At 42.8% G+C, this 13302-nt stretch overlaps 1 protein-coding gene across 4 annotated transcripts in view; it reads right to left on the reverse strand.

Moving 5' to 3' along the window:
* RNF123 (ring finger protein 123) overlaps positions 1-12835 on the reverse strand; it is an 87495-nt gene extending 74660 nt beyond the window's left edge. The window contains exons 1-6 of one of the 4 annotated variants that reach the window (XM_083726166.1): positions 12526-12835; positions 7669-7786; positions 5494-5578; positions 3713-3792; positions 2632-2729; positions 59-113 (exon numbers count right to left, since the gene is read on the reverse strand). In XM_083726166.1, the coding sequence (XP_083582292.1) occupies positions 59-113; positions 2632-2729; positions 3713-3792; positions 5494-5578; positions 7669-7750 (400 nt within the window). In that variant the 5' untranslated portion in view covers positions 7751-7786; positions 12526-12835. Of the gene's footprint in view, positions 1-58; positions 114-2631; positions 2730-3712; positions 3793-5493; positions 5579-7668; positions 7787-12111 lie in introns of all 4 variants that reach the window. The other 3 variants (XM_083726169.1, XM_083726167.1, XM_083726168.1) reach the window with 3 other exon arrangements.
* Between the last annotated feature and the right edge of the window lie 467 nt (positions 12836-13302).

Below are 13302 nucleotides of genomic sequence, written 5' to 3' on the forward strand. Positions count from 1 at the left end.
CACATTATGCCACTTGGACCAGTACCATGGGTTAGTGCATATTTTTTCTAGTCCTTACCTTTATACACACAGGTAGTAGCCCTGATAGAGCCAAAGTTACTATGTCCAATTACCTGAATTGGGAAACAAAGGAGGAAGACAGTCACACACCATGATTGTGTGTTTTCCATTATCAAGGGTTTCATTACATCTCGCAAATGTGTGTGTGTTGGCGGCGGGGTAAGTAAATCAGTTAAAGAAAGTATTAGGTCACTTTCAATTAATCAAATCATAGAACTTCCACAATAGGTTGCTCTCATTTTACACCAGGATTGGGCGCACACAAAAATCAGGTCTGCAATTACACCAAACACAGATCTAACAACAAGCATGCCCACATAATGGCTTCCTGATTCCATTTCTCCTAGACGAAACACCCAGTGCCAAAAACAGAAAACTGGCTTTGAAGAAGTCACAACCTGTGCTGACCCCATTACTTGCCCAATGTGCTGCTTGGTCAAGTTGTGGAGGGAATCAGCATGGAATAAAAGCCTGGGGCAGGCCAACTGCAGGAACCAGATGGGCTGCAGGAGAGTGTGTCCAAAGATTTGTCAGAAGCAGCAAGACCAAGAAAGAGAGTGCCAAAAGGAATGATCAAGGAGTGATCACAGATGGGACAACACACTGTTTCAGTACATAATGACTATAAAAACTGACAGCAGTGCCAACAGCACTAAAGGCACTTCCTATATTGTTAGGCAGCCACAGGCACTCAGCCATAGTATTGGTAGCTAGGTAGAGCATAACAACAGCCACTGGTAAGTTCAGGGCAAAGCTGGTTCTGTCCTTCCTGTCTCAGCTGAGAACTGGAACCCAGTGAGACATGTTGACAAGAAAAAAACATTCAAAGCAAACCTCTATTAACCCAGTACACAAACATATCAACAGTAGAACATAGACAAGTAGAAAGTAATTCTCTAGTGGGGGTTGAAGCAGAGGGGGGAGAAGGAAGACAGCAATTATCAGAAACAAACCTTTAAAGACCAATAGAGGACAACAAAGAATATGTAGGCAGTGTTTAAAACAGAACACTTAAGCTGAGAGTGTTAACAGGTGGGCAGCAAGATACATAGAGGCATAATAAAAGAGTGAGTTGTGCAAAGCAAACTACAGAGAAGTAAGAAATTTCAGACTTAAAAGCATAGGTGGGCTTATCAGAACATTTTATTTATTTGTTTAGAACATGTACATCCCAACTTTCACCGCATGCTATAAGGGCTGCTTCTAACAGATCAAGTTATATAAAACTATCCCAAAACATGTATCATGCCTCATTTTAAATTCAGTATACAAGTCACTTTATCTGACAGCAGTGTGAAACATATAGATTTGTGCTGTTCCTTATAGGATTGACAAAAGAGAAACATATTTACCCAACATCAAAAACCTGATTTGATGCCTACCTGATTCCAGAGGGGAGAAGGTTCCTCCACCAGGATGCCACCAGGGAGAAGATCCTATTTTGAGTCCTGGGCAACTAGAGTTCAGTTGGTGATAGCACACAACTAACAATGTGTCTCCAGCACATCTCAACTCACAGGCAGAACAGTACAGGGACAGGTGCTGTTTCAGATAGCTGAGTTCCTAGCTGTTCAGGGCTTTATATATCAGTCAACATCTAGAATTGGGCTCAGTGACACATAGATAGCCAGTGCAAATGCTTCAAATTTGGTGCTATATGATCACAGGCAGTATAGCTCTTCAAAACGTCCACAGACCCATTCTGCATTACAACTGTGCTCATAGAACTGTGTCCTACACAGAACAGCTAGAGAACTAGATGGAGCAGAAATAAGGCACTCCACACCACTGTGGCCACCTGGATATCAAGGTATACCCCTAGACTACATATTTGATCCTTAAGGGAGAATGCAACTCCATCCAAAAAAGTTGTGTACCTAATTCCTGAATCTGGGAACCACCAGCAGCTCTCCCAAGAACCAAGGAACCATCTGAACTCAAAACTTAAGAAGAACCATGCTATAACAGCAACCAAAGGGAAAGGTTATAATGAAGACCTGACAAGTGTTATCAAAAGGGAGAGACCCTAACAGCAACTCTAGCATAAAACACATTTTCTATTAACCTCAAACCAATGACGGCGTGATAGTGGCTCTATGTTGACCACAATTAATAAATAGGAAATATTTTCTTAAACATGCAATCTCTCCACATATCACCTTCACTCCCTAGACAAAATTTTCCCATTAACCTCAGTTAAATGGTTTGTCAGCAACATTAGCAATTAATGTTTGCCCTAAATTAGAATCTCAAACTGCAGTCTCAGATTATAGTTAAATGGTAACCTTAGTTAACCTTCATCACAGTTGACATAACTGCTGACAAGCTGTTTAATGGTGAGGAAGGGGATTCGCTCCAGAAAGAGGAGTGGCAGGAGATAGGAAATGCACACTCAGCTTATTAGCCAATATTAGCAGGGAACCAGTGTTACCTAAGCCCAAAAGCAAAAGGAGAGTGAGGACATACAGAGACCAAAAAATGAAGTGAGAAAACACCAGCACAGACTTTAAAGAGCGACCTAGAGTCCCCAGTGACAAGTTAGCCCATTCACAGCGTTTACCTCACACTCACCCCAAGTAGGTCATCATCCACCAACAGGAGCCCTTCAAAACCACTGGTGTGATCCAACACCACAGTTGAAGGGCCAAGCCTGCCCTCTACCCCCTGATCTGAAATGAAAGTTGAAGGAATGACAATGAGAAGCAACAACATAAGAGGTAGAGTAATTGAGATGAGGCAACTCTGTGTTCAGTTTTATGGCAAAAGAAAGAGGCACAAGCATCAATTAGGATATTATATGGCTATTTTTCTTCTCATGAACACAGAGGAAGTTCCCCAAAGATAGAGACATTTCATACATCCAAGCACAGTTCTCCATAGAATCCCATGTGTGGAGGGTAGGTGACATGTGTCTTTTGACAATGACACACATTAAATAGAAAAAATACTGAATATGTGTTATCGGGACTCTATGGAGAACTGTGCTTGGATGAATCAAACTGTTTCAATGAATACTGCTCTGAACATCAAACAGGCTGATATACTGCAAACCTTCTGTGTAGTTGGCCATTTCTTTTCCCAAAATAGGTATTATGTTTATCTGATAAAACTTAATAAAAATACATTTTTTAAGAAAAAAAGACCACCAAGAAGGGAACTAGGTTTAGGTGGAAAGTCCCCATAATATGCTATTCTGCTTTCTCTTAAGGCAATTGCAAAATGAGCAGACACCAGAGGCATCAGCCCCGGTGCAATGTCATGACATCACACATGCAAGGTCACAAGGAGCCAGGGAATGGAGCCAAACATGGTGGCAGCACAGCCTCTGTCCTGCCCTTCCCTCTGCCATGCAAGGTAAAGATGGGGGAAGCCGCTCCCAGCTAGTGGCAGCAGCAGCAGCAGCAACCAATGACCACTGAGCTATGCCATGCTTGGCTCCAGTATAGGCTGCTTCTCCAGTCCCTTCCCCATACGGCAGGAGGAGGAGGAGCCACCACAGGCCACTGAAGCTGCACTGCACCTGGCTCTATGTTCACCCTCCTCCTCCTGCTGAACATTGGGGGCCCGGCCCCCTCAAAAAACAAACAATGGGGGCACAAAGTCGCTCGGCCCCTTGGAACTGACACTTATGGCAGACATTGTATCTATTTACCTTGACCATCTTCTGAGACAGCATCTTCTGCCAGCAATCGTTCTACGTGTTCTTGTAGGTTTTGAAAGGAGAGGTGCTTTCTAGGAATAAAGTGAAGTATCCTTCAACAGTTTTTATATAATTCCCCATGGAGAGACTCACATGAATTGTTAACCAGAGTTTCTTCACTACTTCAGCACGATCCTCCATAAACTATTTATTTAATAAAGCTACATGGTATGTTTAATAGATAAAATAGCCCAGGGACACAACTACTTGAAAGGACCAGAAACTAAAATATTAGACAAATAAAAATAGCTTCTATAGAGAAAATGACGTCATGGATTCTCAGAGACACACTCTGGTGTTCATCAACATGAACAAATTAATTATTTTGCAACTCTTTCCTTCTAGTGTGAATTTTGAACACAACACTATAGAGTATTCAAATCCCAACTGCCAAGATTCTTTATGGCTTCCTATTGGACTGCTGTAGTGAAGCAGACATGCACAATTTGTGACTAAGATGAATAAAACCCACCAGCCAGGGCCTGTGTCCTTTCAGCTTCTTAACACTGCTATGTTTTTACAGTTCCAGGCAGACAAAAAAAAGAGAGCTGCTGTTGGCTGCCACTCGTGGCTGGTGGTTTGCATTAGGTTGGTGGATCACCATGCGTTGAGGCTTATGCAGCAGAACCCCTAAATCCAACAGGAGCTATGAATTAATCTAAGCTCCTTTTCAGCTTTTAAAGAATAAACCAAAGGAACTTAATGCTAAAAGTTTTGACACCCCCCCCCACCCCCAAAAAAGGTAGAATGATGAATTGGAGCATTCCAACAGTACACTGGGAAAGCTGTGGCAAATCAACAAGAAACAACTCTATTCCTCCTCCTCCTCCTGGTAACTGCTACTCATCAGAAGGAAAAAGGGATGAAGGTTATTTTTAGTAGCACTGACAACTCAGTTGTGAGTTCAGAAGCTAAGTATATAGTGGGCGGAATTTGACCCCAGCAGATCTTTAAATACAAACATACAACAGGCGTTCTTCCAGAGCAACATTCACATGAGAGGTCTCAATACGAGGATTCCAATGTGTACAAGAAAATGCAATTAGAGGACTTTGCTAAAGGCCTTGTTTTGTGATTTCTTATTTGATTCAAGAGGATTATACATAACTGGCAAGGAACAAGTGTAAAGCAATTTTTAAAATCACAATCACACAAAAGAAATGAAAAAATAATCAAAGAAAGCTAACATCATCATTTCACATGAGAAGTACTTGAAACTAGTTTTCATAATATAAACATAACATATTGAGACACATTCATTTAAATTAATAGTGGACATGTGTCAGTCATTTTTAAGTGTTTAATAATCTAACAGTGTAATCCTAACCATGTCTACTCAGAAGCAAGTCAAATTGAATTCAATAAGACTTTCTCCCAAGTAAGTGAAGTTACAACTACAGCATTAAATATCTCTTAAATAGTGTACAGATGTCTAAAGACATTCAGCTTTCATCATTATTTGCCATTTGTAAGTGCCATTTAGCCAGATTTACAGAAATTATCATTTAGATCAGTAATTGCCACACCCCTGGCCTCTCATACATACCTTCAAAACTAAGGCATGCAAGTTCTACTGTCTGAAAGGCAGCTTTATACCACATAAACACTTCAGCAGTAAAATGAAACTTTTGTCTCATCTAGGGTCAGCATTCAGCTGTGTTCCTAAGCAGTACCATTAAAGTAACACCACAATACAACTTTGCTTGCTCTTCAGTGAATCAGAAGTCCAGTACCTATATGCAGCAGTAGGCTGAGTTCCATCAGCAATGGGAAAGATGCGATGCAGATAATCATTCAGGAGTTTGCTGTTCACTATTCCTATGAGAATGAGTAAAAAGCCAAGTCAGCAAGGAACAACCAGGTATTACCTCCAATATACCAATTTTACTTCTACAAGTGAGGCAAGATGAACTTAGGCAGCCCTGTTTCATTTATTTATTTCATTTACAGCCTGTCTTTCTTCCATAGAACTCAAAGCAGTTTGCATGAGGTTCCCAGGAGGCTGCCCATCCAGACACACTCAGAGCTAGCTTCCGTAAGGCAGCTAAATCATATGACTTCAGCCTATGCTGTCGCCTATATAGCTAATACTATATCATAGTACTTAATCAGCAAAAATATGGAGATTAATAAATCAGTTTTGATAAGATCATCTCATAAATCACTTAAAATGTTTACTTGAAAGATGACCCCAGTGAATTCAGTGAGACTTACTCCCAAGTGTACACAGAATTTCAGCCAATGCCGCTAAGGCTTTATCTCTATCAAATGTTTTTCCTTAGAGACCAACTAAGTTTGTTCTTGGTATAAGCTTTTGTGTGCATGCACACTTCTTGCACATGAAAGCTTATACCAAGAACAAACTTAGTTGCTCTCTAAGATGCTACTGGACATTTTTTTATTTTTATATATATTTTGACTGCGTCAGACCAACACGGCTACCTACCTAAATGTTTTTCCATATGTCTTAGTATATACAGCAAATAGAGGATACAGCATGCCTCTTATAAAGAGTGTTGTTTCTAGCTGAGACTCTACTTCCAGGTTTTTTCATAGCAAAGTTACTAAATTTACTCCTGAAGGATTCAAATAGTGTGTTAATGTGTCTCTTGCCCCTCATTGTTGCCATGCTGCTATTTGAATGTTTGCACATTCTCTTGAGTTACTTGGCAGAAGGAGCTACAGCATGTTGCTTGAAATGACAGATCAATTTGGCCTGTCCCTCTGCTTCTCTTTGCACAGCCATAATGCAAATGTGCAGAGACCAGCCTACAGACAATGAAGGACAAGCCAAATAAACAATAAACCAAAAGAGCTGCACAGAAGGATTTTGTTATGCTCTAAGTTTCCTTAGCACTTTCTTTAACAGCTACAACTTAGCATTACACATGTGAGCATGGGATTCATAACAGTCCCTTTTAAAATTACCAGTAACAAGTAGCTGTTCTATTCAAGAGCCTATATCAGTAGGAACCTTGGTCTATGATAAAATGCATTCACAAATGATTATGCTGATCATTTCTCTATGGTAACAATCTTTTCAAACCGGAACACCTGTTAACTGCAAGTGAGGGTAGATTTGCATTAAGTTAAACCTTTTCCCACCAGGTGAATTCTGCAATTACTTTGAGTCAGAGGACCACATTCATCCAAGTGTTGTGATTTCTTTATTGCATCCCAACACTTGAGACCTAATTTCTGTCTGCAAAGGAAATGTCCATTTACAGGTGAGCTTTGAATCCAAATTGCGCCTGCAAATGGGCAACAGGCTGTCAGCATCAATCAGCAACCCCCATTTGCCAAGGCACAACTGACAGGCTCCAGATGGTTCCTTTGCAGCCACATCTTTACCTATTCCAAACCTGACATTGCATATGATGACAGTTGGGTGGTAGGAGAGCATGGTTTCAGGTTCCCCATTACTGCCTTAACCAAAACCATCTTTTCCATCTGTGTGAATTAAAAACTAACAGATAAAATAAGACAGATAAAACACCCTTTATCCCAGTTTGAAATTCCATCCATGCTTTCCCCTGCCTCTCATAGGGCAACACTGTTTTACATCAGATGACAAGCAGACCCATTTCAACTAGGCCAACACTTGGCCTTAAACAATGCATCAGATATTTAATAGCATTGTGCCAGGGACAAGTCTGGAGTGCTATGAAAGGTGAAACACCAAATACATGTTAATTCCTTTAAGCAGATTTAGCTTTGCCATTAGCTTGCACAACTGAGCTAAGACCCCAAAAAAGTATCTGCCAATGAAGTGGCAAGCTTGGATAGGTGGCAACTTTGTTTGCACAGCTATGGAGCTGAAAACAGTGAATCTCTCTCCTAATTACTTGCTGACAAGATTTGTAAAAACAGCCTCCTTTCCCCCCAGTCATCCACAACAGTATTCCTACCTGCAACCTTGGACTTCTCAGGCTCTGTGCTTAATCTATAGTTCTTCCGAGAAAATGTTGTTCCAGAAGCTCTTGATGTCATAATTCAGGTCAGCTTGAATGGCCACTAATCTCAAAGCTGAAATAGGGGGGAAATTGACCAATTAGAAATGAAAACACTTGCAACAAAAAAGGATGCAACTCTTCACAAAACTGGAAGAAAGTAGCAAGGTAACTATACACATTTTTTTGTATTTGCCCTGCTTCTAAATGTGTACATACTCTGGCATAAAACTCACTGCCTCTAATAATATACTATAAATTTGTTAAGAAAACAAGTACAAAAACTCCAAGGCGTTTCACTGCCTGCAGCATGAATACTGGAGCGCATCTAGGTTAATATGCAGAAAATTTTGGCTCATAAACTTAAAATGATTTCATTTAAGAAAAGCTAGAAAAGAAGATCTGCATTTTTCCTAGTCATAACAGAAAACTAGCAAAACAAGAGCCAAAAATGTTCACTGAAGACTGACATACATAAAGAGCATGAATAGTTTAATGTATCTAAAGTTATGGTTTTAAAATGAGGGAATGCACAAAGCATAATCCCGGGATAGGGATCCTCTGGGTGGGTCTAATTAGGCCTAGCAGGGGTTCTAATACAGCCTCCTGGACCATTTCCCCCATACCACACAACTTGGGAGGCAGGTAAAGGTGTGGCTTTTATACTGAAGCACATTTCAAAGAGGTTTCAACATAAACCACCTGGAAATGCACTTCAAAACCAATGTCTCTTAGCACTCATCAGTACTTTGAAGTGTGTATCCATGCAGTTTCTACGGAAAGCGCATTGAAGCACACTTCAAGGATGTTAACTGTTGTCCTCAAAGTTGAAGTCTTTGCATGGATGTCTGTCTGCTGGCGGTTCTTGGTCTACTGGACAGAAAAATTTCCCCACCCCTGATATAGTTAAAAAACAAAGAAAGGGAGGGGGGAAGCCATCTGAACAGCAATAAATATTTATTGGCAAACACATCCCTGTTTTTTATGTAACAATCCACATGTATAGCAATACAAAAAAAGTTAATGCCTATATATCCAAACAACTCTCAGGAGAGTTATATGACTAGTGTTCTGTTTTACAGGAGACTTGTGTTTGTCAATAATTGTTTCATTACTCTCTAGAGTTCAAAGTAATGGTTGCAACAGCAGCTGTAGGCTTTCTATCTATATAAACAGAGCATGATAGTCAGAACAAGACTCATATTTGTTTGCCTTAAAACAAAGACTGTGTAAGAACATGCAGTACAGTAGAATTCCTAAAGGTTTTCTGTTAATCAAACAAGCATCCAAAAGATAACCTGTTGCCCTCCAGATGCTTTAAACTACAATTCTCATTATTCCTGACCATCGACCATGCAGGGTAGGAGTGGTAGGAGTTGGAACTTAACAACATTTGGAAGGCCACAGGCCCTCCATCCATGTTGCTCCTGTATTAATTGATATGTTGCTTATATGCCAAAATGCCTTCTAAGTGGCTTATAACCTATCCTTTCCCTTTCCATGTATATTTTCTATTCCCATGAAGAACTGCCTTAGTATATCATATGTGGTCAGCTTTTTTTCAGCCTGCAATTTTCAATCTTTTTTTTCAGGTTCATTTCATCTACTACAAACTGAAGCAAATATTAAGGAACTTCACTTATTTTATATATCACTAGACACTGTTTTATCCATAAACAAAGACTATATACAACATCCGGTCACTGTCAGTCCCATAATATGCAGCAAGTCTATATCCTGAATCCCCAGACACTGGGCCATCATGTCTATCTGTTCTACATCCACATTAGCAGGAACATGTTCTTCCTTCCGAATAATATGAAAACATCAACTTACAATTCAGGATTACCTTTCACACTTCAACACAAAAAAGTAACCTTGGCAACAGCAGCAAATACAACTGACAGGCTAGATGGCAAGCATGGAGAGTATATAGTAAGACTGGCAGAATTGTTTTCATTTACACTATGAAGCAGTTTAGTTTTATAGTGGACGAATTTTATTAGAATTTGTTTAATTTAGTGAGGAATTATCTCTAAAAATCCAAAGGCTGTAAGTGCACCTGCATTATGAATGAGTTTTTTAAACAATACAAGAACTTCACAAATAAAACGGCAAACAATACTAGATGACCTTCCCATGCATCTGTTTTTGTTTGTTGCCTCAAAGTCAAAACAAACCAACTTCCGTGTATCTCATCTACCTGGTCACCTGAAGATAACCTTAGGCAACCAAATAAATGGTTATTTTCAAGGCTACATTACAGGGTTTTGCAATAATCTTGATCTTAGAGACCTGACACTGAAAGTATACACAGATATTTCTTCCACTAAAAATAACAGAAAATGGTAGACATCTTTATGAACACTACATCTATGAAAGCAGAGATGGTCCTAGTTGCCAAGGAACTTCCCAGCACAATCCTACCCAGGCTTATTCAGAAGCAAATCTCAGTTCTGCTCGCCATATCTTTAAAAGCATATGGTGGAGCTGGAAAAGATACAGAAAAAGGCAACCAAAGAAATCACTGAGTTGGAGCAACTCCCCTACAAGGAAATATTGCAATCAAGAGGAAGCATGACAGAGGTATATAAAATTATGCAAGCTGTAGAGAAAGGAGGTAGAGTTAAGTTTCCCCCATCTTTCACAACACCATAACCTGGGGTCATCTAATGAAGGTGAACAGTGGGTGATTTAGGACAGACAAAAGGAAGCACTTATTCACTCAGCACATGGAATTTACTGCCACAAGATGTGGTGACTACCACCAATTTAAATGGCTTTGAAAGGGAAGCACACAAATCCATGGAGGATAAGGCCATCAGTGGCCATGTTACCTCCAAGATCAAGAAGCAGCATGCTTCTGAATACCAGTTGTTCGGTGAACAACAGCAACAAGGAGCTGTTACTCTCATGTTCTGTTTGTTGACTTTTCTGAGCATCTGGTTGGCTGCTGAGGAAAACAAGATGAAGGGCCAGATAGGCTTTTAGTCTGACCTTTTCTTCTGTTCACTAAGTTCAGGTGGTCTTACTCCCAAAGAAGCATGCATAGGACTGCAGCCTGAGCCCTTCATGAGTTATATAAAACTGTCATTTGAAGGGTACAATCTGAATACAGTGGTACCTCGGGTTACATATGCTTCAGGTTACATACGCTTCAGGTTACAGACTCCGCTAACCCAGAAATATTACCTCGGGTTAAGAACTTTGCTTCAGGATGAGAACAGAAATCGTGCTCCAGCGGTGCGGTGGCAGTGGAAGGCCCCATTAGCTAAAGTGGTGCTTCAGGTTAAGAACAGTTTCAGGTTAAGAATGGACCTCCGGAACGAATTAAGTACTTAACCCGAGGTACCACTGTAATCAGATGTTATTACTTTATATTAATTTAAATCCTACAATTATCTTGATTGCTGGAATATTTTGACTATCAGATTAACCATGTGACAATATGACAACCATTTATTTGCAAAAGGACTACACCGTAAATGGGGCAAAGGAAACTATGCAGATGTCAGCTTTGCTTCTAAGCAACAAATGTAGCTGAAAATCCATATGCGAATCCACTCCATATTACATTTAGAGTTTAGCACAAGGATCTGAAACAGTGCTAGTTTCTCCACAGAATACAATGCTGCAATAACTCTGGTCTTCAAGAGTTGTGAAAGCCTTGGAGCTATTTCTACACTGCATGGTAATTATTGCTTCTAGTTTTCCACTGGTGGAAGTAATTTTTAAACCACCATGCACTGCAACATCTGGATCACTGTCTGGCACCGCTGCAGCAGCTTCTACTGTTGCATATTCAAAGGTTTATTAAGAAAAGTATTAATGATCTGATCCCATGCACACTTACTTGTGAGAAAAGTCCAGTGAACTAAAGAGTGCTTACTTCAGAGTAAACCTAGCATAGGATAAGGCAGCAAAGATGCAAACCCTGAGCCTAGCACAATCAGGCTGCAGTCCCATAACACTCACCTGTGAGTATACCTCATTTAAATCAATGTGATTTATTTCTGTGTAAGTGTATATAGGCTGGCGCTATGGTGACCACAGACTGCGCTGTCTGCTCAGAAAGACTCCCAGGTTAAGCAATGTGTGCATAGGATTACAGGCTAGAACTCAGTGGGGTTTACGTTTGAGGCGGTTCGCTGAAGCTCCCACTGACAACCTCCTCCGCGTAACTGAGGTTCCCCACGACACATCCGAGGGGAGATTGGCTCCCTCCCTCCCTCCGCATTCCTTTGGCGGAAACTTGAAATCAAACTGCTTCCCCACAGCCACCAGGGCTCCTCCGAGGTGGTGTCAGCGCTCCGCAGAGGGACGGTGCCGGGGACGGCAGGGAGGCGCGCAAAGGCGGGAGAAAAGGGGCACGGAAGATGCGCGCGCGGCGGCTGGAGGCACCTGGCGGCAGCCGCTCCCTGCCTGGAAAAGGCCTCCCGACGAACCCACGCCAAGGGCAGCGAGACCCGGCCAAGGACCGGCGCGGCGGCGGCGGCGGCGGCCACTCTGCGGGGCTGACCGCCGAGAGCTTCCCCGCGTGGCTGGAGGCTGCGAGGAGCGCCTTCCCTCAGCCCCGGGCGGAGCCGCCGAGGCAGCCTGGAGCTCTTCTCGGGTCGGAGAGGAGCGGGCAGTTCGGCGCCGCGGCACTCTGCCCAAGCGGCTGACCCGGGCCTAGTCGCGGCCGCCGAGCCAGGCCTCTCGCAGGCGCCCCCCTTGGGCCCTCGCGCCCACCCCGGCCAGGGGCTCCCCGACCCCCGGAGCCCCGGCGAGACCCCTCCGCTCCTGCCTGCCTCTCTTTCCGCCGCTTTGACTCACCGCCGCCACCCCACGCCTGGCTCGCCCAGCCCCGGCAGCGGCTCCTCACAACATCCGCCCTGCTACGGAGCGTCGGCAGGGACACACAAAGCGGAGGGTTCAACCGCAGCAGGAGAATTGGGGCGGATCTCGCACCGCCTGTGCCGGCGCCGCCCCCGAGAGCCGGCGGCAGCACAGGCGGCGGCAGGCTGCTCTCTCCGCTCCCTGGGACTGTGGGACTGACTCTTGTTCAAATTCAGACGTGCATCCTCTCGTGTGCCCCTGCTTGTCTCTGCCTCCCGCGCTCTCCCTCGCTGCCCCGCAGAGTTTCTGATATTCAGCTCCACCAGACTCCAACTGGGGTTTCCTGTTAATGACCGGTCCCCTCCCGCCCTTGGGTTTTACATGACAAGTACGTTTTATATTCCGCCCTTCTTCCGTAGGGTGCTTCCACATAGGGTCACCATACTGTAAACAGCTCGTTCACAAATCGCAAGCAAGATGTGGACGACAATTCTCGCTTAGAATTGTAGAGTTGGAGTGGGGGGGGGGCACAAGGATCATAGATCAGGCATAGGCAAACTCGGCCCTCCAGATGTTTTTGTACTACAACTCCCATCATTCCTAGCTAACAGGAGCAGTGATCAGGGATGATGGGAGTTGTAGTCCCAAAACATCTGGAGGGCTGAGTTTGCCTATGCCTGATCTAGTCCAACCCCCTGCAGTGCTGGAATAATTTACCGGACATGGGGCTCAGACCCACGACCCTGAGATTAATTTTTACCATTTTCCCTCCAA

This window comes from Podarcis gaigeae (assembly GCF_964106915.1).
Source record: "Podarcis gaigeae genome assembly, chromosome: 2".
Classification (NCBI taxonomy): Eukaryota; Metazoa; Chordata; class Lepidosauria; order Squamata; family Lacertidae; genus Podarcis; species Podarcis gaigeae.